This window comes from Aspergillus mulundensis (genome assembly GCF_003369625.1).
Source record: "Aspergillus mulundensis strain DSM 5745 chromosome Unknown scaffold_4, whole genome shotgun sequence".
NCBI classification, from domain to species: Eukaryota; Fungi; Ascomycota; class Eurotiomycetes; order Eurotiales; family Aspergillaceae; genus Aspergillus; species Aspergillus mulundensis.
In genome coordinates this window covers 1,793,646-1,820,993 of record NW_020797892.1, presented here as the reverse complement: position 1 = coordinate 1,820,993, position 27,348 = coordinate 1,793,646, and the positions used below count along the sequence as shown (strand labels likewise).

The following is a 27,348-nucleotide window of genomic DNA, read 5'->3' as shown; positions in this document are numbered from 1 at the left end:
TGCTGCTGAACCTCCTCTCCTCCGTTCTTCATCCTCATCGCGACCCCTCCATCAAATCCATCAAGGTCATTCTGGATATGAATGGGCGGCAATCGGTCCCCAATGCGCGTTCCTATTGCCGTGCAGTTGGGGCTGCTGGTCCTCTTGACGGCCCTGGCTGGTCTGGCGGCTCTAGCCATCGCAACGGTAGGCGCGCCTGTCAGACTCCGGTCGACAGCATCCGCTAATTCTGGCAGTGGATTAACAACTACAACTTCGTTGTTGGCGTCAAGTATGCCTCGCGTTGCATTCTGAGTCTCTTGTTTTGGCTAATCAGCGCAGATCCAAAAGCCTCGAACTCGTCGCTACGATCAAGTCCAGTCAGATCGCCGGAAATCTTGACCTGCTCGAGACGACATGCAAGACAATCATTACCCGCATCCTCCTCCAGTCCACCCTCGAGAGTTACTACGCCGGCAATACAAGCAATGGACTATGGGACTCGTCGATCACTGACGTGCAATCCGCTTTGGGGACTCGTGGGTATCTCAGCCTCTACCAAGCGAGCGTCTATGCGAGAGGCGTCGAAGATGGGGAAACAACAGCGCGGCGATTGATAAACGTTACGAGCGATGATGTCCCTGAAATCAGGCTCCCCTACAATCATCCGAACGGCACTGCGGTGATGCTTGGAGATGACGGACTCGGATACCCACCCTCGCTCTATCCAAACCTGACCGAAAATGCGACCTCGAACGGGGTACGCGCTTTTGGGACTGTCCCGGTTACAATGAACCAGCCGTTACTTCTTGGGCCGCTCGCAACGAATGACTCTTTCTCGCTTGTGTCTTTGTCGGTGCCGATCATCAATAATACTTCGGCTGCGGATATCCTGGGCTACATCACGTAGGGCGCTCCTCCTTCCAGCTTGAATCTGCTAACTATCTAGTGTTGTTGCGAGCGCCGCCAACTTGCAGGATGTGGTGAAATCTCGTCAAGGCCTTGGAGACACCGGTCAAGTTCTCCTGCTTTCCCCCTCGAGGCCAGAGAATCGTTTCCCTACCGGCTCGCGACCAGGCACGCCAACATCAGATCCTCAGATTAGCGGTCTGGATGAACAACAAGTACATTATGTGTTCGCGCCGACGCCGTTGCCAGGAAACAAGAGGAGACACAGCGTCGCTGTCGCCAACGGGGAGTCGTTTCCATTACGCGACTATCCCATCGCGCTGAATGTCTTGAGCAAGCCCTATGCATCAATCAATCACTCAATCACCAATCTCTCGTCAAGAAATGAGAACGATAGTCATGTCGCTGTCGGCGCGATTCAGCAGCGGTCTGACTTGGTGGAATGGGTGCTGATTATCGAAGAAACGCACGCAGAGGCATTCGCTCCTGTTTCCCGTCTGCGAAATATTATCTTAGCTTGCGTATTTGGTGTAGCAGGCGTGATTGCTTTGCTCATTCCACCGCTTGCCCATATATCAGTTGCCCCTATTCGCAGACTCCGCGAGGCGACGCGAAAATCAGTTAATCCCACGATTGGGCCGCTGAGTCCGTCCCCGTCGACTATGATTGATCCTATCGAAGTAGCGATGCAGAACGACAACGAGAAGAGCGGGTTCTTCAGCCGGCTTCGACGCGGTCGAAGCGATTCAGCGAATGACCGTCATCGCGACCACGAGTCGCATCAATTCCAGATCCCTAGCCGAGTCAAGGAGCGTAAACATCTCATTATGGATGAATTGACAGACCTGACGAGCACGTTCAACGAAATGTCCGACGAGCTTGTGATCCAGTACAATCGACTCGAAGAGCGAGTGGCGGAGCGCACTCGTGAGCTTGAGAAAGCCAAGATAGCGGCGGAAACGGCCAACGAGAGCAAAACACTATTCATTGCCAACATATCTCACGAGCTTAAAACACCGCTGAATGGAATTCTTGGGATGTGCGCCGTTTGCATGGGCGAGGACGATCTCCCACGAATTAAGAAGTCGCTCCACACTGTATACAAGTCGGGCGACCTGCTTCTGCACCTGTTGAACGACCTACTTACCTTTAGCCGGAATCAAATCGACCAAGCCATTCGGCTGGAAGAGAAAGAGTTCAAACTCTCGGACATTCGGTCGCAGTTGAATATCATCTTCCAGAATCAGGTCCAAGAGAAACAGATTTCATTCAGTATCAAGTTCTGCCATCCGGACACTCCCCGGCTCAGCGACTCCGCGAAAGCTGCATCTCGCACGGCTGGTGCTGTATACGGCCCACCAGGAACGGCCAGGTTGAAAGACATGGTGCTTTGGGGCGATCAACACCGCATCTTACAAATCCTTATCAACCTTGTGAGCAACAGTCTCAAGTTCACGCCGGAAGAGGGCATCGTCGCAATACGCATCAAATGTCTCGGCGAGGAGCATACGCGTCCCAACAGCCCGAGACCTGAATCAAAAGCCCTCTCACGCTGGCGATCCAGAGGGTCCTCTCACGCCAGCTCGCGCCCTAGACCATCCATCGATCTCCCAAAAGACGGCGGGGACGACAATCAAGCGCGCCCTTCGAACATGCGCACGCTCATCCTCCAATTCGAAGTCGAAGATACCGGTCCCGGGATTCCCCACCACCTCCAAAATCGCGTATTCGAGCCTTTCGTGCAAGGTGACCTTCGACTCAACCGAAAGTACGGGGGCACTGGCTTGGGTCTGAGTATCTGCATGCAGCTCGCCAGGCTCATGCGTGGCCAGATCCTGTTAGACAGCGAGCAAGGACGAGGGACGCTATTTTCCGTTCGAATTCCGCTGGGCTTCGTCAAAGAGTCGGCGCCTAGCACTTCTAGCTCGATGACGAGTGTGGCTCCTTCACGTACCTCAAGTGTTTTCTCTTTGAATGATCTCGCAACTGTTGCAAAGGCGCCATCAAATCATAGCGTAGCATCTCAGCATGAGTCTACGCAGAGTTCTGAGAAGCAGGATTCACAGCCTCGCTTGGTTGGTTTGAGTCAGCCATTCTTTGCACCGGCTGTGCGTCCGGCCGAGGACGATGGGCCAAGGAAGATAAGGGCCTTGGTGGCTGAGGATAACGTAGTCAACCAGGAGGTTGTTACGAGGTAGGCAGCCGAATGCTCGCTTCGTATCATTTGCTGACTTGTGCAGAATGCTGGCTTTAGAAGACGTATACGACGTGATTGTGGTCAAAGACGGCCAGGAAGCCTATGACACAGTAAAGGCGAATATGGAGGAGGGCAGAGTGTTTGACTTGATTTTTATGGATATTCAGGTACCTCTCATTATTCTCCAATACCTTTGTCGTTGCTAATGTTCGTAGATGCCAAACCTCGACGGCATCGAGAGCACTCGCCTCATCCGCCAAATGGGTTACTCGGCGCCGATTGTCGCGCTGAGCGCATTCTCGGAAGACAGCAATATCAAGGACTGCATGAACTCGGGGATGGACATGTTCATTAGGTATGTTTCGCCGAGGAAGCTCTAGACTTTGTGTTCTGACTTCTATAGCAAACCGATTCGACGGCCGGCGTTGAAACAGGTACTACAGAGATTTACCACTATCCCTGAGGAACCGGAGAAGCCGCACACGTAAAGCTTTTCTGTACCATATTTGCGGAGGTTTATTCTCATCTAGGTTTCGTGATCAAGACTCAATGTATAACCAATCAACATTGCTTGCAAGTAGCAGAGACATTTGCTTATCCAGTCATCATGAAAGCAGAGCTCAAGGGGCATACGGCGGCGGCGGATCTTCCTTCATTTTCATTTTCTTTTGCTCCCTCTTCGGCATAGCATCATCCTCGTCGCTCTCGCTCTCGCTTTCGCTATCCGGGACATCGCTACTCTCCATCTCAGACTCCAGGCCCTCCATCCACTTCGCAGCCCCAGGCTGCTTCTCACCCATCGGCGTATCAAGTGTCTACTCGCCATCAGCATACATTCTTACCCTAATCATAAGGTACAAAGAACATACCTTCCCATTAACAACGACTCCCTCCACCTTCCCGCAAGACCCAACAAGCTTCCCATTCCTCCAAACCCCATTCCGAAGCACCATGCCCCGAAAGTCCGTATTAATAATCACGCACTCACTCACATCGCAGTCCCGCAAATGGCTCTTGCGCAGTCGACTCTGAAGCACATGGCTCTTCTCCAATGACGCCCGGGACACCGAGCTCCCGCTGACAACGGAGTCCTTGGCCTGGGAGCGCGCCATGCTGCTCTGCTCTGTAATCGTGCTGTTTGCAAGGTTGACGCGGCGCAGGCGGCGGACGTTGTCTAGCGTGCTGCTTGTTGCGACAACGGAGCGCGCGCGCGGGATATTGGACAGGCTACTGGCGGTTATGGTGGAGCGGGAGAGCGAGGTGTTTGTGAGTGTGGAGGTGGTGATTTTGCTGCGTCGGAGGGTTATGCTTTTGGTGCTTGGGGGAGAGGGTTCTGGACCTGGCGTTGGGTCTGGACCTGGTGATGTTACGGGGCCGCCTTCGGGGATGGTAACTGGCTTGGTGGTAGTGGTCTTTGTGATCGTTGACGCATTGATGTAGCAGCGACTTATTGTATCGCTTGAGTCGAGGTTTGCGAGCGTAGAGTGGATTATCTCTGAGCGGATGATCCGGGGGGAGGAGTTGGGGAAGACTGAGTTTGTGATTGTGTTTTGTTTGGGCATTTTGGGTCTTTCTTCTTGCTGGATAAGCTCTTGGCTTGGAATGATGATGGTCTGTCTCCTTGGTCAGTGCTTGAGCTGAGCTGAGCTGAGCTGAGTCTGAAGAGACAAGATCCCGAGTGGGATGATTGTGATAATGGCGGCTGGTTATAAGGACGTAATCTTGCTGCCTACCTAAGTCTAGGGATCCTTCGGTCTATTAGGTATATTATGTTGAAGCCTAGCGGAAGCCAATAGATGGGGAATATAGGATTGAGCGGACTGGCATGTGTCAAGAGGTTATAGGGTGCTAGTCTTATAGCCTGCTGAGGGGAAATATATACTAGTGCCTAGCTATCATGATCCGCTTTCGAACATGGGAGGGGCCAGACAAGCTTCACAGGGTGGGGAAAGAGCATTTTTCTAGACAGATACTAGGCAGGTATCTGAAGCTACATGCAACGTAGATATCAGTTATTGCGTATTATACAAGATTTGCCGGTTTTGTTTTTTTCTGCCCTTGGTGCTCGAGTTGACGATGAGCGATCACGTGCTGCCCGGCGGACGGAATGATTGTTTCCCCGATCCGCGGAATCTGGAGCTGATATCACTATCACCGATTTCAAAGTCGCGACCGACGGACAAGAACAGCAGCTCAATCAAACACAATGGCGGACGCAGCGAACATTCAGTACGGCTCATGACGACTTGAATCCGGAAAGCAGACTGACAGATTCAGGGCCCTTCTCCAGAAGCCTCGCTCAGAGTGCACGTAAGTTTTGGACCGCAATCGCAACTCCGCAGAAACAAACTAACAGCTCTTCGTTCGCAGGGAATACGAAATCGCGCAGATTGTACGTTTTTCCTCGCTCGATTCTCTCAATACCGACTCCGATGATGCCACCCGGGAAATGAATTGGTCGAACTGTTTGGATCGGACGCGATGGCTAACGGCGTACAAATAGGAGGAATATGAACTCAGCAACGGCCCCCTCTCGCTCCTTCAGACGGCAGTCCGAACCAACACCCAGGTTCTGATCAGTCTGCGGTCGAACCGGAAATTGTGCGGCATTTCGAATCCCAGGATTTTGGATTGAACGGAAGCTTACGGCGGAGTTTACAGGCTTGCTCGCGTCAAGGCGTTTGATCGTCACAGCAACATGTATGTGCTTCCTGCGCTATAGATATATTACGGGAATGAGACCGGACGCTAACTGATTCGCTCTTTAGGGTCCTCGAGAACGTCGTATGTTCAACGAATTCCCCTCTGCGTCCGATTCGAGAGCAGTGCTAACCAACTCGAAACAGAAAGAGATGTGGACCGAGCCCCAGAAGGGAGGAAAGGGACGACCGGTCAACAAGGACCGATTCATCAGCAAGATGTACCGGCGCCTCCCTTGACTTTGAGAGGATTCAATACTGATACCGGCGATGTTCAGGTTCCTTCGAGGCGATAGCGTCATCCTCGTCCTCCTCAGTTAAGCGTCGATTTCGGACATCACAGACGGATTATTGGCATCTCCCCGACTCGGAGTTCGGTTCTGGCTTTGGCTCTTCGTTGATTGAAAGAATAAAGAATACCCGCGTGGTTAAAAGTAATGGATGGGTGCTACGGGCAGTCTATACCTGCGGAAAGGACGGATTAGATGGCGCTCGATCAAGCTGGTTGGTGACTAAGGACAGACATGCCCAGGGCCGGAGTGAGGCTAGACGTCGGATACAGCTCCATTCCAGACACCGAAGTTGAAGTGAAGTAAGCGGCGGCGCCTCGCCTAGACTGTACACCCAATAGGTAGCAATTTGAACCCTAAACACTTCAAGTTATCGTGGATTCGGGCTGGTAGAGGAGAAAATTGTGATTAGGACCGGGGATCAACTACACTGGTGAGGTATTTTTTCCAATTCCTGAACCTGTGCTGACTGCAGAACGGGGTAGCAAATCATAGGTAATCTTGTGGCACTAACATGTACATGATGCATCAGATCTCTTCTTACTCGTATTTCTCTTTTATCCCCCTCCATGGATCGGTCTCGCCCCTTGCTTCCGTGTCTTTTCCACTGCCCCTTTCAACTACTCCTCTTGAATGTTCTTACCGTGTTCACTCTATCTAGTCCTCTCTCTGCTATCCATCCTTTTGAATCTCTTCTCTCCGCATCTTGCAATACTTCGGGCCCAGCCCTTCAGAATCCTCTTTCGTCCACCCTCCAGGGAATTCTCCCCCGAATGGTCATTAAGACCTCTTTGCTATCGTGTTAGGGTTTGTGAGTGTTTTGACAAGTACCCACCTATTCTATCTACCCAGGATCTGCGGACGTGCTGAGGCAGTGGTTATTTCCAGCGGATAAAGAACTAACATTTAACACCTTTAGGACTTAGCCTTGCTCGTGACCTCTCCTCTGTCTTTGGATCTCTCTAACCTTGGAGAGCACAATGCCGTACTCAGACTTGCCTCCTGAGATTATCCGCCACATTGCCTCCTTCTTCAACCTCGACTTTTATCCAAACCCCTACTGGCGAAAGAATGACGGCAGGCACTTTATCGCCTGGCTGCAAACATCCAAGTCCCACGCCACAATCCTAACTCCCATCCTGTATGACCACGCACTCCGCTTGACGCCAGAACTGCAAAAGCGGGATCTGACCACAAAATCACGCCTCTGGTGGGGAAATGCAGACCGACGTCTTAGGATAATCTGGGAGAATGCACCTGCGTGGATGTCAGCGTCACTCACCGAATACTTCCTGGCCAGGGTCGACCGGTTGTTCGCCGACTACCGTGTTATCAAATGGGATAATTACTTGAATTACCGTGCAAACTTGCCCGATGTTCCCCCCAGAGCCACTATATTGGCTATGCTAGTCAAAGTGAAGGCTCACTACATGCTGACGACTTTGCTTGCTCAGGACAGTGTCAGAAAGAAGTACATCCAGCCCGCCAACCCGGACCTCCGCACGACCTTGAGTATAGCGACTAACAACGACGATTTAGACACAACCAGGGTGCTACTAGGGTCGGGTGCAGATCTTGGTCGCAGTGAGACTGTCCTAGAATACTCACTGCTGCGTCAAGCGCTTACTATGGGCGTCTCATGGCAACTTTTTGATGCTCTTCTAGCAGCTGGCGCTACTGTCGAGATCAGAGACAGCGATCATGGATACTCACTGCTGCACCACGCACTTACTATGGGCGTCCCATTGGAACTCTTTCATGCTCTCCTAGCAGCAGGCGCTCCTGTCAATATCAGAGACCGCGATCAAGGATACTCACTGCTGCACCACGCAGCGGCTAAGGGCTGTTCCATCCAAATTGTGGAGGCTCTTATTGCGGCAGGGCTGGATGTGAATGACAGAGTTGGGGTTCTAGGGCACTCACCATTGCACTACGCAGCAGCTCAGAGCATCTCTATGGAGGTTGTTGAGGCTCTTATTACAGCAGGGGCAAATGTCTGGGCGAAGGGGGATCTTCCTAATGATATATACCCAATCCATTCTGCTCTCATGGTGACTGGACAGCCGGCAGCAGGTTCAATCGCAGAGACACTTTTGAAGGTAATGCTGGAAACGGAACATCAAACCTCGGCGGTGGATTGGAAACTCGATCTGCTGCGTTACGCCCTCGACAAGGCAAGGAACCACGACTGCGAACTCGCTGGGGTATCTCGAATCCTTGTTGAAGACGGTGTGGATATTTTTGCCAAGGATACCAAGGGGATGTCGGCCATGGACTTGGTTGACCTTCACCTCACTACAAGGTCAGACGAGTCCTCGGAGCGTGCTGCATTTAGAGGACAAGAGCTTGCCGCTGCCTTACTTCAGGCGGATCCTCACCTTTGGCCGCAGGGCCACATTAATCGCCGATTGTGGGAAGCCTCGCGAAAAGGACCAGTTTTACCGAGCCACATCAGCTTATTCGCAAATCTGATCCGATATGGAGAGTCCGCAATGGAATTTGTTGATTGGGATAGGTCCACAGCGCTCCATTATCTTTGTGACCTTAGTCCCATGGCTCCAGACAAAGACGAAGATCTCCAAAATGTCCTTCAAATGATCACCCTTCTATTAGATTGCGGGGCCAACGTATACGCGGAAAACTCAGAATATCTAACCCCCCTCCACCTGGCAGACATGTGCAAGTGGCCGAGACTTATCCGTGTGCTCCTTCGAAATGGACCCGACGAGCCCCTCCCAGCTATCCCTCCTCCGGCCAAGGGTCCATCAGTTGATACTGACTCAAGAGGTGGGAAGCGAAGACTCGTTAATTTTTTATTAGCCCAGGGGCGAAGACTTGGTTGGCAGCGTGATGTGCGCGGCCGCTTACAGTCAGGTGAAGGTGTCTGGGGCCCGGTTGAAGATGAAGACGAAGGATGAAGCATCGACAAAAAGAGTGTGGCTCGGCCCCAAAAGGAAATCCCGGACCTGGCTGTTAGGAGAAGAGGTAGTGCCAAGGTGCAACTGAAAGGAGTTATTGAACCTGTCGAAGCTGAAGTTGAAACCTTCCACTTGTACCGCTGAGAGTTGGCTGTTCTGTACGGAATGCTTTATTTTGGATGTCAGATAGCGAACAGTGTTCTCCAGCTCCATCCTGAAGCTGAGAGCTGTAGCGTATCCATTGGATAAGTCGAAGGTCACTCCAATATATCTTACCCATAATCCAACAAATCTTATGAATAACCCACCCCGTAGTGCGAAACAACAATCTAAATACAAACCAGGGTGCCAGGAAGCCAGTCGCAACTTGATACTGCGTGATTACCATGACAGTGGATTAAGACTGAATCATCGTTAGAGCGAGAAGGGAGTCAGACGTCGAAGCAAAGGTCCCGGGTGTGAAGGTTACCATGACAGGTGCGCTACTTTTTCCAAGGACAAGGAGTCTTCCTTTCTTAACTCCCGCAACTCCCACTAGCACTCCTCTCTCCCATCCCACTCTCTGCTTCTAGCATCCCCCTGAATCTCGACAATCCGCAGAAAGATGCCGTACGCAGATTTACCTGTTGAGATAATTCTCAACATCGCATCGTTTTTCGACCTGGACTTTGACGTTCAACCTGACAATTGGGGACCGTCCACCTATCATGCTGATGTCAAATCCTTGAGCAACTGGATACAGACCTCGAAATGGCACGCATCGGTTCTCACCCCCGTCCTATACGACAGCGCATTTGGGTTTACTGTAGAGCAGAGTACGGCCAACACAGCACCAGCTCTAGACGAGAGCGCATTTGGGTTTACTGTAGAGCAGAGTACGGCCAACACAGCCCCAGCTCTAGACGAGAGCGCATCTGGGTTTACTCCAATGCAGAATACGGCAGATACAGCACTGGTCTCATTTCGTTCAAGAGCAATGCTCAAGAACAGCAGGAGGATTTGGGCGGTAGGACAGGTTTGGGAGTCGAAGCAAATCACCGATTACTTCCTGAGTAGGACCGACAAATGGTTCCCTTGCGCAGGATACGATCCTGAAAGATTGTCAATACTAGCAGCGATGGTCCACGCTAAGGACCACGGGTTGCTGAAAATTCTACTTTCCCAGGAAGACATTCGCAAAACGCAGCTTGAGCCCTCCGACTTAGCCCAGTACACACCCTTGAGGGTAGCGATTGAGATTATTGACAAAAGGGCAGTCCAACTACTACTCGGTGCCCGCGCAAGTCTCACACACAGAGACCATCTAGGTTACTCAGCACTGCATCATGCAGCAATTGTTGACGCCTCTCGGCGCTGGCAAGAATACCGGTGCGAGACCGTGGAAATTCTCGAAATACTCCTTGCAGCTGGAGCGGATGTCTGGGCGACTGCTAATGGTTCTCATACACCTTTGCCGATTCACTGCGCGCTAAAGTCGTTTGATCTTCAGAGAGCAGAGCGACTACTGGAAGTCATGCTAGCGACGGCGGACCAAGCCTCAAAAGGAAACTGGAAATACAGTATCTTGCTTTTCGCCCTTGGGAAGGTTAACTCCAATGTTACTGGGCTGGTTCAGACCCTCCTTAAAAACGGCGCGGACATATTTACATCGACTTGCGAGCGGGACACTGCACTGGGCTTGATAGGACACTGGAGACCGTATTTCGATGATGGATGGGGTCTCAGCGAAGTTAAAGCTCAAGGGCGTGAACTCGCAACCAGGCTGTTTCAGACAAATCCTCGTATCTGGCCAAAGGGTCATATCAACCGACAGCTATGGAAGCATGTGCAAGAAGGGCCGGTGTTAAAGTGTCATCTTATACTGTTCGACCTCCTGTTGAAGTCTGGGGGTTCGGCATTGACTGCAGTTGGAAACGACGGCAACACTCCCCTCCATTACCTCTGCGACCCCAGCTTCATGAGCGGGCTTGACAGCTACAACTACAAAGGACGCTTCAAAAATACACTTCGGATGATAGCTCTGCTTCTCGACAATGGGGCCAGTATCTCAGCGCAGAACTCGAAAGGTCAGACTCCTCTTTTCCTAGCAGCTCGTTCGCCCTGGCCGCAATTCCTCGCCCTCCTCCTCCGCAAAAGACCGATGGACCCGGCAGTCAATACAGCAGAAACTAGAGGAGAGACCCCCCTTCGCGTTGTCGTGGGACGCGGGAATACAGAGTTAGTCAAGCTTCTCATCGACAACGGAGCTGACCTTAATGCCATCGACAACCGGGGGTCCAGCGTGGTACACATTGCTGCGACTGCGAAGAGCAAGATACTACACTGGTTGATCCAAGCTGGGTGCGACCTCTCCCCTATACATTCAAGCGATGGAAGTGCCCTGCATATAGCTATTACATACGGCTTCATCCGAGGAGTCAGGGCTCTTCTTGACGCCGGATGCTCTCCTTTCGTGACAAACTCGGATGGACGGACAGCGTTGCGCTTAGCCGCCGCCTGCGGTAAATTCAGCATACTACACGAACTTGTGCGTCGTGAAGGGAGGAAACTTGTGGAGGCCGACGATCAGGGGAGTGGCAGTTTGGTTTGCGCCTTGTTGGGTGTAAATTGGGAAACTTGGGCAGGCTGTTCGAAGAACAGTGCTAAGAAGGCTGCAAGACTTTTGGTGGCCAACGGAGCGGCGGTTCATGATCAGTGTCCAACATGTGCTGTGGGGAGGAAACACTGCCGCCTCTCAAGCTAGAAGGCCTGAGTTCTTGACTAACTACTACATCGAAGGATGACCTCAAGCAAGGGGAGAGCTGCGCCAATCCTGGAAACCATGGCTTGGCTCATCAAAAGTAGGGCCCCAGTAGCGCAAGGTAACAGGATATTATCTCAGAGATAGGAAGGCGTTTTTAAGGCCCCAAATAAATATTCTAGTTGTACGTAACGCACCATCCAAAATGCCAAATGACAAGAATATTCATCGTTGTCGTCTCCTAGCTCAGAACCGTAGCAGACCCGTCTGTAGTAAGGCATTGACCTCGCGACGTACACCTTCTTAGTAAATGAAGTTACCATCTGATAATCCTGTCTGCTGAAGGAAGAGGTGGATCGATCGAGGATTCTGGGCGCGCTAGTGTGGTGGGTTGCTGCAAGATTCCCGACATGATTGAATCGCCGTCTTTCGGCAGGATCTAATCATCGTGGCCGGACGTACCTAAAAATTCGAGATCTCGGTCGCCGGGGGACACCGTTGATATCCATTATCCAATGGGCCAGGAGATCAAATATACAGGCCTCAGACCTCCGTTTGTAGTTTAGGTATCGTACTGCCAGTCTAGACCGTCTTCCCTGTGTCAGCCAAAGGTGGAGATCTCTTATTTTAGTAGAGTTCTTATTTGTCAACGCCTCCACATGCCGCGTTAGTATAAAAAAGTAAGGCGCTTAACACCTTATTATTTTAATAAAAAAATTAGGCTATTAATAAATTTTTAAAAACTTAAAATATTTATACAAACCCCTAGGTAGCTTTAGCTTTTAATAAATAACTTATTTTTTTTTATTTTTTTTTATAGTATTTAATTAATAGTTTTACTAGTTAATATAATATATAAAGGGCCTTATAATTATAAGCCTAAATATTAATTTAATAATTTAGCTTATTAAATTTTTACCTTTTTTAAATATTTTAAAATTATTTATACTTTTAAATATATATTTTAAAGCTATACCAAGCCCTTTATAATTAATTATTTTTTTATTAAATTAAAATAAATATTAATTAATTTTTAACTTTTATACTTAATTTAAAAATTATTATAAGCTTTATTAATAATATTATAAGTATAAAAATTATTTTTAAATTTAAAAATAACTAACTAGCTTAGTATAGCTAAATTTTTTACTTTACTTAAATAATTAAAGTTTAAAAGTTTTTTAACCTAAATATTCCTAAAAAAAAGATCCCTTCCTTTTTTAAGTTACCTTTTAAAAATATAACTAAAAAGGTATTTAAAATATATAATAAATACTAGCTTAATACTAAGTACTATTATATGAAAATTTAAAAAATAAATAAAGCTATTTAAAAAATTATTATTATTTTTATTTAATAACTTATTAAAAATAAACTTATTATAAAAATTTTAGTTAAATTAAAATAATAATTTACTTTAACTAATCTTAAAATTAAACTAAAGGTATTTAGTAACTATTTTATAGCCTTAAATATTTTAATTTAATAAGGTAAGATTAATAATTAGCTTTAAAACTATAAAAATACTTACTAAAAATTAAATACCTTAATTAACCTAAATTAAAAAATAAAATAGCTAATATAACCTTCCTGCAAATAATTAGCAAGTATTTAAATTTTTATATAAAATAAAATACTAACTAATTAAATTAAAAAGGTATTAATTTAGTTTTTTACCTTAAGTTTATATTTAAATATTAATAATACCTTTTTATAATTAATAACTTTTTTAAAAAGTTTATTAAAGTAGTGGCCTTTGCAACTTTTAATAAAAAATTAAATATTTTTTTTTAAAATAATATTTATTAATAATAAGCCTTTTTATCCATGTGGCTATTTTTAAGTAATAAAATAATATTAATACTTTATATAATTATATAAAAAGCCATGGTATAAACCTAAAAAAAATAAATAAAAAGGTTAATAAAGCTTTTAATAAAAATAATAAATATAATAAAAAACTTTAAAAAATAAGGGCTAAGAATAAATAAATTTTTAAAAATAAAAAAAAGTTAAAAAAAAGCTTAAAAAGCTTTTTTAATTACTTAGGCCATGGTAAAAAAAATATTATAATTATATACTTGTTATAAGTATTTAAAGTAATTTAATACTTTAAAATACCTTTATTTTTAATACTGGTGCCTTTATTTATATTTATAATAATTTTAATTATTTTACCTTTTTTAATTAATTAAAAAAAGGTAATATTTAAGTAGGAAATATAATTATTATTATTTAAAATATAAAATTAATACTTTTTTATCCTAAGGCTTTAAATAATAAAATAATATTTTTTACTTTTAGTAAAGTAGTTTTTATACCTAGCTTTTATATTAATATTTTAGTAACTAGGCCTTTTAAAAAGGCTAAATATTTTTAGGATTTTAATACTTTAATTATTAAAAATAATAAACTAGTATTTTATTTTAAAGATTATTTATCTAGCCTTTAAATAGTTAAGTTTAAAAAGAACTTAAAGCCTTAAAAAAGCTAATATATTAACTTAATAAAAAGTTAAAACCTTAACTTAAAAAATTTATATTAAAAATTTTTTTAAAGCCTTTTACTAGCGCCTAGGTTATATTAATAATAAAGTATTTTAATACTTACTTATTATAATTAAAAAAGTTTAAATTACTAGTTTTTAACTACCTTAATAATATAATACTTGTAAATATAAATAAGCCCCTTAATAAATATTTAAAAGGCTTAAAAATCCTATTATTATATTATTTAATTAAGTTTACTTTAACCTAATTTTTATAAAAAAAGTAATAAATAAAAAAAAGTAAGTAATTTATTTTTATAATAAAAATACTAAGTTTTACTAGGCCTATGTTTATTAAAAAAAAGTAAGTATAAAAATATTATTAAGTAATATATTAAGCTTATTTAAACCTAGTTTAATACTACTTTTAAGGTTTTTTTTAATAATTATAAGCTTATACTTAGTAATAATATTTTTAACTTTATTATATTTTAAGGTATACTTTAAAACTAGTTTACTTTTTATACTTTTTTTAAAATGGTATAGCTAAGTACTTTAGTAATATATTAATTAAAAAAGTAAGAATAATAGCTTTTTATAAAAAAATCCTTTTTAATATATGGCCCTGGGTTATAAAAGCTATAGCTTATATTAATAATTAAATTTTTATTAAGTTATTAAATTAAAAAATATTATAAAAAGTATTTATTAGTAAAAAACCCTATATTTTTAATATTAAAATACTAGGTTATTTTGCTTGGGTAAAATAAGCCTAAAAAAAGTTTTTATAAAATAAAACTAAAGGCTTTATTAAGATACTTACTTAGCTATATTACTTTAAATATTTAGTAAATTTAGTTTTTTAAAAAATAGGTTATTTATGCCTGTAAAAATATTATTTTTAATAAATTTAAATTATATAATTTAAAGGATCTTTTTTTTATTATTAATATTAAAATTAAGTTACCAGAGCCTTTAGCCCAAGTTTTTAATATTTTTTTTTAAAACTATAAAACTAAAAAGATTAACCTAAACCTTAACTTTAGTAAATTCTTTAAATAAAAAAAATAAAAATATTTTAAACAAGAATAGGCCACGGGTGGTAAAGATTTTTAAAAAAAAGGTATTAATAATAGTAGTAAGTATAAAGTAAAAAATAAGGCTTAAAATACTACTAGTAAAATTAAAAATACTACTAGTAAAAAAAAGGCCTTTAATTAATTAAATAAGTTTTTATACTTATTAATTTTAAAGCTAACTTTTAAACCTTAATATTATAAAAGGCTTATATAAAACTTGGCCTTATAAATAGCTTTAAAAGCCTATTTAAAAATTTTTTAATAATAAATTTTATACCCTTAAGCACCTTAATATCCTTTTATTAATTTAGCTAGTAAATAATTACTTAAAAAAATAAATAAGCATGCCTAACTTTTTTTTTTTTTTACTTAGTCTTTGGGCTTAGCGTGCTTAAAAATAAAATTTTAATAACTTTAACTTTTTTTAGGATAACTAGGTGCAGGCTTAAATAATATAATATTAATAACTATATATATAATTTAAACTTAAATAAAGCTTTCTTAAATAATTTAAATAATCTTAATTATATTTAATTTACCTTTTTTACTTTTTATTAAAACCCTGTAAAAAAACGCCTTTATTAAAATAATTTTTTTTTAAGCACTAAAGTAATTTTAAAAATTATTTACTTTATAATAATTTTTCAAAAGCTATAAATTTTAAATTAAAAGCTTTTTATAAAATAAAAGTATAAAAAGTAATAAATAAATAAAAGGCAGGAATAAATAAGCTAATTTTTTTATTATAAGTTTTTACCTATAAATTTAATACTAATAATTACTTTATTAAGGCTAAAGCCTGAATTTATATATATAAAGATTTAAAACTAAAATTTTTTAAAAAAAATTAAGTAGTAACTACCTTAGTAAGGGCTTTTAAAACTTTTATAGTATTTATAATTACTTTTAACCTTAATTTTAATTAAAAAAATATTATTAACATGTTTTTTAATACTACCCTTAAAAAGGTAATATATTTTTACTTTTTAAATAACTATAAGTAATAAGATAAGTTATTAAAGGCCCTTAAGGCTATTTATAAATTTTAAAAGTTTTTATATTTTTAGTAACTTAATTTAGCTATAATACTATAAAAATTTAAATTTATTATAATTTTTAAAAAAAAGTGCTTTTATATTAGTAAGTTTATAATTTTTTTTATTTATATAAATAATATGATTATTATAAACTTTTTTATTAAAAAAGGCTAAGCTGCTATAGCTACCTTTAAAAAAAAACTAATAGTAAAGTATAAGCTTTAATATTTTAATAAAGTAAAATAGTTTTTAAAAATTTAAATTATTTAAAATAAAAAAAAGCGTAAGGTTTAGCTATATTAAAACTTTTATATTAAAATAATTATAAATTAATTTTACTTAAATATAATAATTTAACCTTTAAAAATACTTTTTTTAATAAGCTTTATTTAAACTTTGGTACTGCTATACCTTAATAAATTAAAAAATAAGGTTTAAAGTTAGCTTAGTTAAATATATAAGCATACTTATTTATTTAAATATTTTTTATATTATTAATTAACTATTAAAACACCTGGTTAATCTAGTAAATTATTATTAATATATAGTAAATTAACTTATTTTTTATTTTTATAATACATGCTTTTTAGCCCTTAAATACTTTAGTTTAAATAGCTTTAAAAATAAGCTTATTTTAAAAATATATAATTTTTATAAGGCCTACTTTAATATAGTCTTTATTAATTAATTTAATTATTTTTTAATATAGGCTATATTTACAAGCTATATAATAGTTTAATTAAATAAAAAATTATAAAATAATATTTAATTATAACTGTAATAATTAAGGTAAAATTACTAGCTTTATTTAAAGTTTTTAAAGTAACTTACTAGTAGTACTAGGTTTTTAATTTAATATAATTTAATTTTTACTATTATTTTTTAGTTTAATATAATAATAAATAAATTATTAATATTTTTACTAGTTTTAATATCTAGTTATAATTAAAACTTTAATATATTAATATTTATAACTTATAGCTTTAATAAAAAATTTAACATGAAAGTTTTAAAATTAAATAAATTTTTATAAATTAAATAATTATAAATAGCCTTACCAAGCTATTTACTAAATAATAATATTATAAATTTATTAAGATACTTAGTTTAGTAAATATTTTTAACCTTATTTTTAGTATTTAGTAGGTATTAAGGGGGTATGTTAGCTAAAGGTAAAAATTTTTTATTTTAATAAAGTTTTTATTTATTAATATTTTTACATGCTATATTAGTATAAAAAAGTAAGGTACTTAATATTTTATTATTTTAATAAAAAAATTAGGCTATTAATAAATTTTTAAAAGCTTAAAATATTTATATAAACCCCTAGGTAACTCTAGCTTTTAATAAATAACTTATTTTTTTTTATTATTTTTTTTTATAATATTTAATTAATAGCTTTACTAGTTAGTACGGTATACAAAGGGCCTCATACCCTGACAATACCAAAGCATAGGTACGGTACTGTAATAGGTTTCCTCTCTCTGCTATTAAGCTTCACTTCACTTTCTCCTTTCCTTGCCTTTTTTTCACCAGTGTCTGCTTCACTGCCCCTTTAACCCAGAGGTTTTGCCGTGCTCATCGTCTCCACTTATCTCTTTTCTACCCCTTCTCACCCCCCCTCGCTCTACATCCTGCAAGACTTCGAGCAGAGCCCTTCAGAAACCTTTGTCCACCCCTTTGGAAAATCTCTAGCGAATAGTTATCAAGAAAGACCTCTTTTCTGTCACGTCAGGGATATAAAGGTAAGTGCTTTGATAACTATCTACCTATTCCACCCAATATTTGCAAACGTACTGAGGGAAGTGGTGATTTCTGGTGGAGACATTACCTACTAACACATCTCGCATATGCAGCCTCGTTCTTTGCTGCAATGTCTTGCGCAGTGGACCCAATCGAAGACGATGGCCCCAAGTCAGCCTATGATGAAATCTCTGATGACGAACGGACTACACTCGTCAACAAGGTCGCTGATGCGATAAAAGACCTGCCCGTGGACTCGGGTTTCTGGGCTTTTATGTGGCTGGCCCCCGTGAAAAAGTTGAGAAAGTGGGTAGAAGTCTTCGTCAACTATTCAGAGGTTACTCAATGTGATGTTGTCCAGTCCACGAAATGGACCAGAGCCCTGAAGTACTGTAAGTCTAGAACACTTTGAATTCAAAAGAAGTGAGTCCTGATGTAAATTCTGCTCTAGGGACGGCCCGCTTGCCCATGAAGGACTCGGTAGCTGTGGACGCAGTGCCGGCGGAGGGCGAGCTGAAGAAGTCAAAGAGCACCAAGCGGAAGGCAGCGACTGCTGCCCCAAAGGACAAAGGTTCACCAAAAGCACCCCGCCTCGATGAATCCGTGTCGAATCAGCTGGCTCCAGCCGTTTTGGCCCCCGCATTAGACAGCCCGGTTCAACCAGAACATACCCGCTCGAGTGCCGCTGTCAACAATGTAAGTCTCAGGCCCCATATAATTCTAGCTAGCTTAGCACTGACAGAGACAGTGCGGCAAGCGGGACAAGGAAAAATGTCTCGTTACTGGGTTGGCGGATTGCGTGCACAAAGCACATATATATCCATCCACAATTAGTGAAAACTCGGCTACAAGGGAGCATGAACTCTGGTGGGGTCGCCTGGCGGAATTCTACCCGAAAGAAAAGATAGAAGCTTGGGAGACGGCGATCTCGGGTCCGGACAGCACAGAGATTCTTCCGAATCTCCTGTGTTTATGCAGCCATGTCCACCAAATGTGGGATGACGGAAAGATAGGGTTCAAATTTAAACAAAGGGAGCCGGATGGATCAGCAATGACCGTTGAATTCCACTGGCTCTACAAACACGAGCACGGGCTGAGAAACCTACGAACAGCGCCAACCAATCCCATCGGCCTGCAAAGGTCTAACCTAGGGTCAAGGCTTCATGACTGCGAGTCATCTCGCATTTTAACGTCAGGAGATCGCTTAGTTTGGACGACTGAGAGGCCCTCTGGAAAAGACGCATGGCCTCTTCCTTCCGAGGACTTGCTGGAAATGAAATGGGCTCTCAATCGCCTGGTGGCTCTATCTGGAGCGGCCGATGTACCTGACGAAGAGCTGGACCCGGACGATCCGGTTGGCCTAGCGCCGCCGATCGCTGTCGAAACGGAGGCAGACTCGGTGGAAGAGAGGCCGGACGGGAGGAAATATGCCTATCAGCCGAAAGCGGACTGAACAAAGCCCAGGGGACAGCGGTTCACTGGCGCTCAGGACCCGGAACCCCAACGTACACTAACTTACCTCGCACGCCGACAGATCGCGAAAGGACTGGTGGACTTTGAGGACGACGGGACCGGAGACCTGGTTTGCATGGTAATGCAAGGCAAGTGGCCGAATTGGGATTTGGCCAAAACATTGATTGAGACTGGCGCAACGGTTCATCATGGATGTGATGCCTGCAAAATGGTGTCTGGCGTACCTTTAGACTACGGAGATACCTCAGAAAATGGCCTGGAAGAGGAAGATGCATGGTGAAGTTCTCATTTAGAGACGATGAGGAGGAATAAGTCCCCGTCTGACTACTTGAGAGCAGCACTTGGGCGTCCTGGTGGATATTGGAGTTTGAACGGGCCTTGACAACGTCTCGACTATGTATCATGTGTTCCATTGGGATGAAAGTCTTCTATGTGCATCATCTGTGTACCTAGTTAGAAGACAACATTCCTGAAAGGGGTTATGACCGCAAAATCCAATACGTCTACGTTCCGAGTTCTCCATACCCGAAGCTAGAGAGGTGCCTTTGTAGGTAGTCCATGATATGACGCTTGATCTTTAGTGGATAGCCTGCAATAATTCAACGGGAGAGAAGTGCATAAGGAGATGAGAGAGTTCTATCAGCCAGACGGGAAGGTGTCAAGGTTGCCTGGGTGCGCTGATTTCCTCTGAGGACGACCTTCGCCCACTAACACAACACTTCCCCCTTCCATCTTCCTCACATCCCACTTGCTGTCAACAACTTCACTCGTTACCTCTCCCTTTTGCATTCATCGCCCGCTTCCAAGATGCCTTATTCGGACTTGCCAAATGAGATCATCCTGCATATCAGCAGCTTCTTTGACCTTGACTTCAATATAAATCGATATTGTTCGTCTTCCCCCGAGGACAACTCGCTTTCGCTTTCGTCTGACCCAAACGTTAAAGACTTCCTTGCCTGGATCCGAACATCGAAACGGCACGCCGCTGTGCTAACGCCTGTCCTGTTGGATCATGCTTTCAACTTCACTCCCACTCGTCGCGAGAAAGAAAAACAGGACGCACAATTCCGAAAAATAACAAGAATGCGTACAAGCAGGATTTGGTGGACGAGTCGCGTTTGGGAGTCACAGCATCTTGCGGATTATCTTCGAAGCAGAAGTCACGAACGCTTCTGGCCTGACTTTGTTTATACGCTTGTCAATGGAGTGTACAAAAAAGTGTCCCTGCTGGAGGCCCTCATCAGGGTGTCGAGCGCGAAGATGCTGGAGTTACTTCTCGACGACCAGGAATTTCGAGAGACGTACCTTGATCGTGATGGGGGCTCGTCGGACACATTACCGAATCATTTGGAACTGGCGATTCACGATGATGATACGCAAATAGCTCGGATTTTGCTCAATGCAGGATCAAATGTTAGATATTTCAATGCTCAAGGTCTCTCCCCGTTACACTCAGCCGCTGAATATCAATCACTGGAATACGTCGACCTACTTCTCGACTTCGGGGCAGATGTCTGGGCAATGACTGAAGGTGCCAACCGTCAGCCGTTATTGCCCGTTGAAAAGGCGCTTCGCCAGTTGCCGGACAGGCCCGAGGTAGCAAACAGATTATTGGACATGATGCTGCAGACGGAGGGCCAGAAAAGCCCGTGGGACTGGAAGCTGCACCTAGCGCACCGTGTCTTTTTTCATTGTCAAGGCTTTCATTCAGGTGCTGCCGACTTTGTCCAAGTACTTATCGACAGCGGTGTCAACCTCTTTGCCCCAAATCGCGAAGGGAAAACAGCCCTCGAGACTATTGAGGAACTGGGCCGAAAACATTGCTCTAGGAATATGGAAGAATACCGGGCTGAGAGTCAACCTGACTGGCTCAAGGTCGCGGCCTTCTTGCTGCAGATTGACCCGCACATATGGCCGGAGGGCCATATAAACAGTCAGCTCTGGAGGTGTGTCCAAAAGTCAGATTATCTGTTTGAATGTCAACTCGTTCTGTTGAATTTGCTTGTCCGAGCGAACGAGTCTGCCTTGGGAGCTATCGCAACCGACGGTTCTACTTCAATGCATTACCTGTGTGACCACGAGCTTCTCTCCCATAATCGCATTCGACCACCCAACGACCGCCCAGACTATATTGAGAATTTCTGGCCACAGCTCTACGAGGACCTCCAAAGCGACCTAGAACCCCAGCTCTGTCGCACCGGTCCCGCCGTATTTCGAGATTCTTCTCCTGACCCTAATCACGTCTATGAACACCGCTTCGCCAATGTTCGTGAAATGATCACTATCCTCCTGGATCACGGGGTGAGCATCTCCCACCAAAATGAAAATGGCCAGACTCCTCTCTACCTGGCGGCGCGGTCGCCGTGGCATGGATTCCTCTCTCTCCTGTTAAGGAAGAGACCTAATGACCCCGCTGTCAACATCACTTACACGGAGGAGAACAAACTCAAGACACCCCTCTTCGCCGCAATTGCATCCGGGAACGCCTCATCCGTGGAGTTGCTCCTTCGCAATGGGGCGGATGTCCATGCAACGGATCATAATGGCTACAACGCCTTGCACCTGGCCGTCAGGTCAAGGGAAACAGAAGTACAAACCGTGCAGGCCATAATCCATGCCGGCTGCCCTGTCGATGATAGTCATCCGTCCATCGGAACCGCGTTACACCTCGCAGCTGCCTGTGGCTTTGTATCGGCCATCGAAGTCCTAATTAACGCTGGCTGCTCTCCGCATAGAAGGAACAGCCAGGGGCTCACGCCGTTTGGCGTGGCTCTACGGGCTGCGACATGCAAACGCAACGGGGCAGCGGAGGAACTAATTCGAGTTCTTGGTGGTGAGATCGTGAGAAATGAGGATCGCGGAAGTGGGGACTTGGTGTGTATGGTTTTGCAAAGTACGAACCAGGGGAAGGAGAACACTGAGGCGGGGCAGGATCTTGCCAGACTCTTGGTTTCGTACGGGGCAGGAACCCATGAACACTGTGACGCCTGTGATTCTTTGAGAAAGGAGTGCGACTTGTAGGAATCTGGCTCGAACCGAACACTGTAGGGAAAGAACGGCTGGAGCAATTATTGGCCTACCTGTGAATGCTGCAAAGCTCAGCTTTGCCCTGCTTGGAGAAGAAATGACTTGGTTGGAGTCGGCATGTGGAAAGGAGGATGGACTTCTTGTCCTCTGATGAAAGCTGCAAACATCTATCAGCCAGGTAGGATACTCTCACTGTGCAAATTACCTTTGGACTAGGGAAACCAGATCTAGTATCTTCTTCAGCATGTATTTCGTCGGCACTGACATCTAACGTTCAGTAGTCACAATGTAAGCCATCCCCATATATCCTGCTCTCACTATCTTTCTCACCAATTTACGCCGAGGACTCTTATATAGTCTGTTTCTAAAGTCACAGCAATGACAATCAAAGTAAGATATTGTACCTTCAACATGCAGTATCCCTCGTTCTGGGGACCTGGTGACCTCAAGCTGGATGTCGGAATTAAGGTGGTTGACACTGTGGGTACGCAGACATAAGCCGTGAAGATCCGTCTCCACAGGCGCGGGACGATGGCTTGAAGTTACCCAAAGCCTGAGCAGAGCAATTAACTGCTTACTTGCGCAAGCATGATGATATCACATCATCCATCTCTCATCGCTCCCAGCCTTGCGTATATGAAACATCTTCATGGACCTGGGGGCTGGGGAGCGGATGGATCTAGCCCATTAAGCTTGCGAAGACCAAGTACGCGTACCTACGTCAGGCGGGCCGGCGCCATCTTATCAATCAATGATCTGCGCTGATCTGCTTGAGAAGGCCCAGTACGGGTTTAGAATGGCTGGAGCTGGGATTCTGTGACAATTCGCGGCTCAGGTTCGGATGGGGGACACGCCACGATGCGCTCATCGCACGATTACGGAGTACTCGGGGGCAATTGTGACTGAGTGAGCAAAGAGAGCCCAGCTATAAAGAGGTCTTCATCTCTCGAAGACTGGTGTCAGCATACTCCCAGTTCGAAAACAACCAAGCTCCCTCTATACACCGATCAATCCATACACCAAACAAACATCACAATGAGACTCTCCGCCGTCGCCTCCATCGCCCTCCTGGGCTCCGCCCTCGCCGCACCCCAGGCCCCCAGCCAGTTCGAAGGCCCCGGCGGCGAGGGCCAGGCTCAAGCCCCTACCCCAACCGCAGGCGGTCTCCCAGCACCATCCGGCAGCGCCCCGCCTCCGCCTCCCCCCGGCGCCTCGGGAAGCCCCCTCCCCATCCCCTTCGCCAACAACGAAGCCCGCCAGGCGCCCCCGCCCCTCGAATCCAGCGGCCCCGTACCCACCGGCCCCCCTCCGTCCGGCGGCCAAGGCTGGGCCGAGGGCGCCTCCGACCTTCCTCCCCCGCCACCTACGCCCAGCTCCCCTGTCGCCGTGAAGCGCCAGTTCGGTGGCGCGCCCGGCGGCGAAGTCGAGGGCCTGCCGACGCCCTCTGGACCCCCTCCGGGCCCTGCTCCTACTGGTTCTCCTTCTGGCGGCGAAGGGAAGGGTGAAGTGCCCCCTCCGGCACCGACTCCCAGCGGTCCTGTTGAGGGCGCGAAGCGCCAGTTTGCTGGCGAGGGTGCGCCGCCTCCGGGTGCTGAGGAGTTCCCGTCTGGTGCGCCGCCTGCGCCTAGTGGGGTGCCTAGTGGTGTTCCCTTCCAGGCGTAGGGAACGCTTTATAGGAGTGTGAAGGGAGCGATTGAGCAGTTGGGACGGGATGAGTTGATACTGAAGTGTTGGGTGTGTGATCTACCAAGGGTAGTCTCGGGAAGGAATCAACTGTGGTTGAGCGATAGTAGGATATCGGTTTGGATATGTTAGTTCTAAGTTATTGCTCCAAAGTGAATAGATGGATACGGAGTACATTAGTCTAAATGTGTGATTGATGTCATCACCATGCAATACAGCATCCGAATGAAGATAATAAAAAATACACGAACCCAGTCCCCTAACCCAAAAACCGTCCAATCTCCCCCTCCGTCCACGCCCACAACTCCCCCGCCAACTCCTCATCCTTCGCCAACACACTCTCCGTCCCCTCAATGCCCACGGGCACATAATAACCCCCCGACTTAACATCCGCACTCACCGACGCCCAAAGCTGATTCCTCACGCCTTGCTCCACACCCGTAAGAACATGGTACGCGAGCTTCCCAAGCACCTGCACCCAGCACGGCGACCCAGTCGCCCCATTCGCCAGATTCGTCTGCACGACGCCCGGGTGCACGCTCGCGATGGTTAAAGTTGGATAACGCTTCGCAGCTTCCTTGCCCCACAGGATCAGGGCCAATTTGCTCTGGCCGTAGAGGGCGTAGGGGCCTAGGTCTGAGCCGTCTGTGCGGAGGGAGGAGAATACGATTCCGTGAGGTTTGGGCGTGAAGTTGTGGCCGTAGGATGAGAGGAGGATTATGCGGGGGTTGGAAGGAGGGTCAGATGCAGAAGAAGAAGAAGAAGAAGATGCTGTGCGCTCGAGGAGCGGCGTGAGAAGGCGTGCGAGGAGGATGTGGCCTAGATAGTTCGTTCCAAATTGGATTTCGTATCCGTCGCTTGTGAGGCCGGGCGGGACGGCCATGATGCCTGCATTGAGCATGAGGATGTCGAGGCGTGTTGATTCGGCGAGGACGGTTGTTGCGGCGCTTTTGACGGATTCCAGCGATGAGAGGTCAAGCTCAAGGAGTCTTATTGTTGTTGGGCAGGGCTTCGGTAGAAGCGACTTGATGTCGTCAAAGGCGGCTTGGGCTTTGGTTGGATTCCGTGCGGCGAGCCAGATCAGCGCCGGATTGTGCTTTGCGTATTCAAGGACTGTTTGCTTGCCTAGTCCGATATTGCCGCCTGTTACAAGGATGACTTTGCCTTGTAGCGAGGGGATGTCGGTGGATGGGTTGAAGGGGACGGATCTTCTGGTGAAGTTCATTGTGGTGGTTGGTTTCGGCGAACAGTGTCGTTATATGTAGGTAGAGAAGTAGGAAGATTGATGACCGAAAAGAGTCGAGGGATGGGTTTTCTGTCCACGGTCTAAATAGTGTACTCCAGATGCCGTCTCCGCCATGTGTTAGGGTTGGCTGATGTGATGTGCTTGGCTGATAAAGCCACCCGGGTACCGTAACGGACATAAGCCACCGGGCATAAGCCATCGTGGACTTAACCACTCTTGTCTTCCTGAAGTTACACGGTGTGGCAGTGCAACTAGACCCAGGTCCAGCCGTGGGGATGGTGCAGAGGATGTGTGATTGGGCTGCAGAAGAAGCAGGGGTGCAGGTGGCTGTGCTGTTCGACCTTTTTCTGCTAGTTCCATGTGCCCCTCATGTTCGCAAGGTGGCCTCTCCACAAGGGACCTCATCGCACCCCCAAAGCGTCTCAAATAATGCCTCTACTCAACCTACCAAACGAGATACTCCTGCAAATCCTAGGATGTATCACCAAAGGAGCCGACATCAACTCGCTCATCCAAACAAACCGGCACCTGTACACGCTCGGGAAACCATACCTCTACCGCCAAAATGCAACCCACCACAACAGCATGGCGTTAGACTGGGGCGCACAAAAAAATCGTCTCGACACCATGCGAAGCGCTTTGGAGCACGGCGCGGATGTCGAGGCAACATTTGACGGGCCCGTGAAACCCACGGGGCTGCGGGCGCTGCATAGAGCCGCAGATATCGGTGCCAAAGACGCCATCAAGCTCCTCCTGGACCATGGCGCCGACCCGAACGTCCCCAGCGCGTTCGGAACTGCACTACTACTCGCTTGTAGAAGAGGGCACCTCGGGGCCGTCGAAGCGCTGTTAGAGAGCCCAGACATTGACCCCAATGCGGTTGGTAATAGCAGAGTAAAGGACACGCCCCTGTGCTGCGCTGTCGACGGTGGCCATTTTGAGATCGTGGAGAGATTGTTAGCCTGTGAGCGTGTGGACGTAAATCAGCCCAGTTTGGATCGTGGCATGACCCCGCTCTACATATCGGTGATCATGAGGGATCACGAAGTGGGACAGCGCATGACAGGCCTCCTTCTAGCACACCCCGACATTGATCCAAATTTAGCGAATGGTGATGGGTGGCCAACGCCACTTATGGAGGCTGCAATGGCGGGCGATATTGTGCGATTCCGCTCGCTCCTCGAGCATCCACGTCTTGATCTGAGCGCGCGGGATGACCAGGGAAAGCCGGTACTATCTTATGCGGTGCTATCTAGAAATACTGAGCTCGTCCAGTTGATGCTAGATCGTGGGGCGAATCTTAACGAGGAGTACCGTGACGGTAGCTCAGCCCTTGCAGACGCAGCCCGCTATTCTCGTGCAAGCATGGTCCCCTTCTTGCTTGCCCGCGGCGCAGATCCGCGAATCGGACTGCCATTACACGCGGCGGTCTGGTTGGACATTGGCGCTGTGCAACCGCTCCTAGCTGACCCCAGGACTGAGGTCAACGCACGGGACCGGCAAGGACGGACAGCGCTTTCCCACGCGGCGGAGAATCACCGGGACGGTGCTGTTGAGGCGTTACTTCGACATCCCAACATTGATGTGGACATTAAGGATGGAGACGGTATGACGGCAGCAAACATTGCAGAGCGAGAGGGTTGGCACGATATAGTGGATTTGCTGCGGGCGTTTGAATCGAGGACATGACACGACGTGCTGAGTAGGTAAGGGATTGTTTGCCGAAACAAGCCAGACGCCATAGCTTTCTAGCAAGGCTAGAGAAGGTTGTTCCAGTCTATCATGTCGTGATCGACGGGCTAGATGCAATCTGTTGAACCGAGGAAATCCATGGTTCTAC

The 27,348-nt window shown here is 45.2% G+C and overlaps 9 protein-coding genes across 9 annotated transcripts; 7 read left to right on the top strand and 2 right to left on the bottom strand.

Moving 5' to 3' along the window:
* Positions 1-102: 102 nt before the first annotated feature.
* Positions 103-3,465, top strand: tcsB (putative sensor histidine kinase/response regulator TcsB/Sln1; the record flags this gene model as incomplete). The annotated part of the gene is made up of 6 exons (XM_026747082.1): positions 103-186; positions 237-271; positions 322-885; positions 929-3,082; positions 3,129-3,252; positions 3,301-3,465. The coding sequence occupies 6 exons, from the start codon at positions 103-105 to the stop codon at positions 3,463-3,465; spliced, it is 3,126 nt and encodes a 1,041-aa protein (XP_026604562.1).
* Positions 3,466-3,705: 240 nt separating this feature from the next.
* DSM5745_05065 (uncharacterized protein) lies at positions 3,706-4,647 on the bottom strand (the record flags this gene model as incomplete). The annotated part of the gene is made up of 2 exons (XM_026747081.1): positions 3,706-3,900; positions 3,955-4,647. 2 exons carry the CDS (start codon positions 4,645-4,647, stop codon positions 3,706-3,708), a joined length of 888 nt encoding a protein of 295 aa, XP_026604561.1.
* A 2,407-nt stretch (positions 4,648-7,054) lies between these two features.
* On the top strand, positions 7,055-8,992 carry DSM5745_05064 (uncharacterized protein; the record flags this gene model as incomplete). Its single annotated transcript, XM_026747080.1, has 1 exon — positions 7,055-8,992. One exon carries the CDS (start codon positions 7,055-7,057, stop codon positions 8,990-8,992), a length of 1,938 nt encoding a protein of 645 aa, XP_026604560.1.
* A 604-nt stretch (positions 8,993-9,596) lies between these two features.
* Positions 9,597-11,735, top strand: DSM5745_05063 (ankyrin repeat domain-containing protein; the record flags this gene model as incomplete). The annotated part of the gene is made up of 1 exon (XM_026747079.1): positions 9,597-11,735. The coding sequence occupies one exon, from the start codon at positions 9,597-9,599 to the stop codon at positions 11,733-11,735; it is 2,139 nt and encodes a 712-aa protein (XP_026604559.1).
* Positions 11,736-18,209: 6,474 nt separating this feature from the next.
* Positions 18,210-19,532, top strand: DSM5745_05062 (HNH endonuclease signature motif containing protein; the record flags this gene model as incomplete). The annotated part of the gene is made up of 3 exons (XM_026747078.1): positions 18,210-18,471; positions 18,531-18,775; positions 18,828-19,532. The coding sequence occupies 3 exons, from the start codon at positions 18,210-18,212 to the stop codon at positions 19,530-19,532; spliced, it is 1,212 nt and encodes a 403-aa protein (XP_026604558.1).
* Positions 19,533-20,359: 827 nt separating this feature from the next.
* Positions 20,360-22,573, top strand: DSM5745_05061 (ankyrin repeat domain-containing protein; the record flags this gene model as incomplete). Its single annotated transcript, XM_026747077.1, has 1 exon — positions 20,360-22,573. One exon carries the CDS (start codon positions 20,360-20,362, stop codon positions 22,571-22,573), a length of 2,214 nt encoding a protein of 737 aa, XP_026604557.1.
* Positions 22,574-23,614: 1,041 nt separating this feature from the next.
* On the top strand, positions 23,615-24,241 carry DSM5745_05060 (uncharacterized protein; the record flags this gene model as incomplete). Its single annotated transcript, XM_026747076.1, has 1 exon — positions 23,615-24,241. One exon carries the CDS (start codon positions 23,615-23,617, stop codon positions 24,239-24,241), a length of 627 nt encoding a protein of 208 aa, XP_026604556.1.
* Positions 24,242-24,521: 280 nt separating this feature from the next.
* Positions 24,522-25,487, bottom strand: DSM5745_05059 (oxidoreductase, short-chain dehydrogenase/reductase family; the record flags this gene model as incomplete). The annotated part of the gene is made up of 1 exon (XM_026747075.1): positions 24,522-25,487. One exon carries the CDS (start codon positions 25,485-25,487, stop codon positions 24,522-24,524), a length of 966 nt encoding a protein of 321 aa, XP_026604555.1.
* Positions 25,488-25,937: 450 nt separating this feature from the next.
* Positions 25,938-27,197, top strand: DSM5745_05058 (uncharacterized protein; the record flags this gene model as incomplete). Its single annotated transcript, XM_026747074.1, has 1 exon — positions 25,938-27,197. The coding sequence occupies one exon, from the start codon at positions 25,938-25,940 to the stop codon at positions 27,195-27,197; it is 1,260 nt and encodes a 419-aa protein (XP_026604554.1).
* Positions 27,198-27,348: the final 151 nt, after the last annotated feature.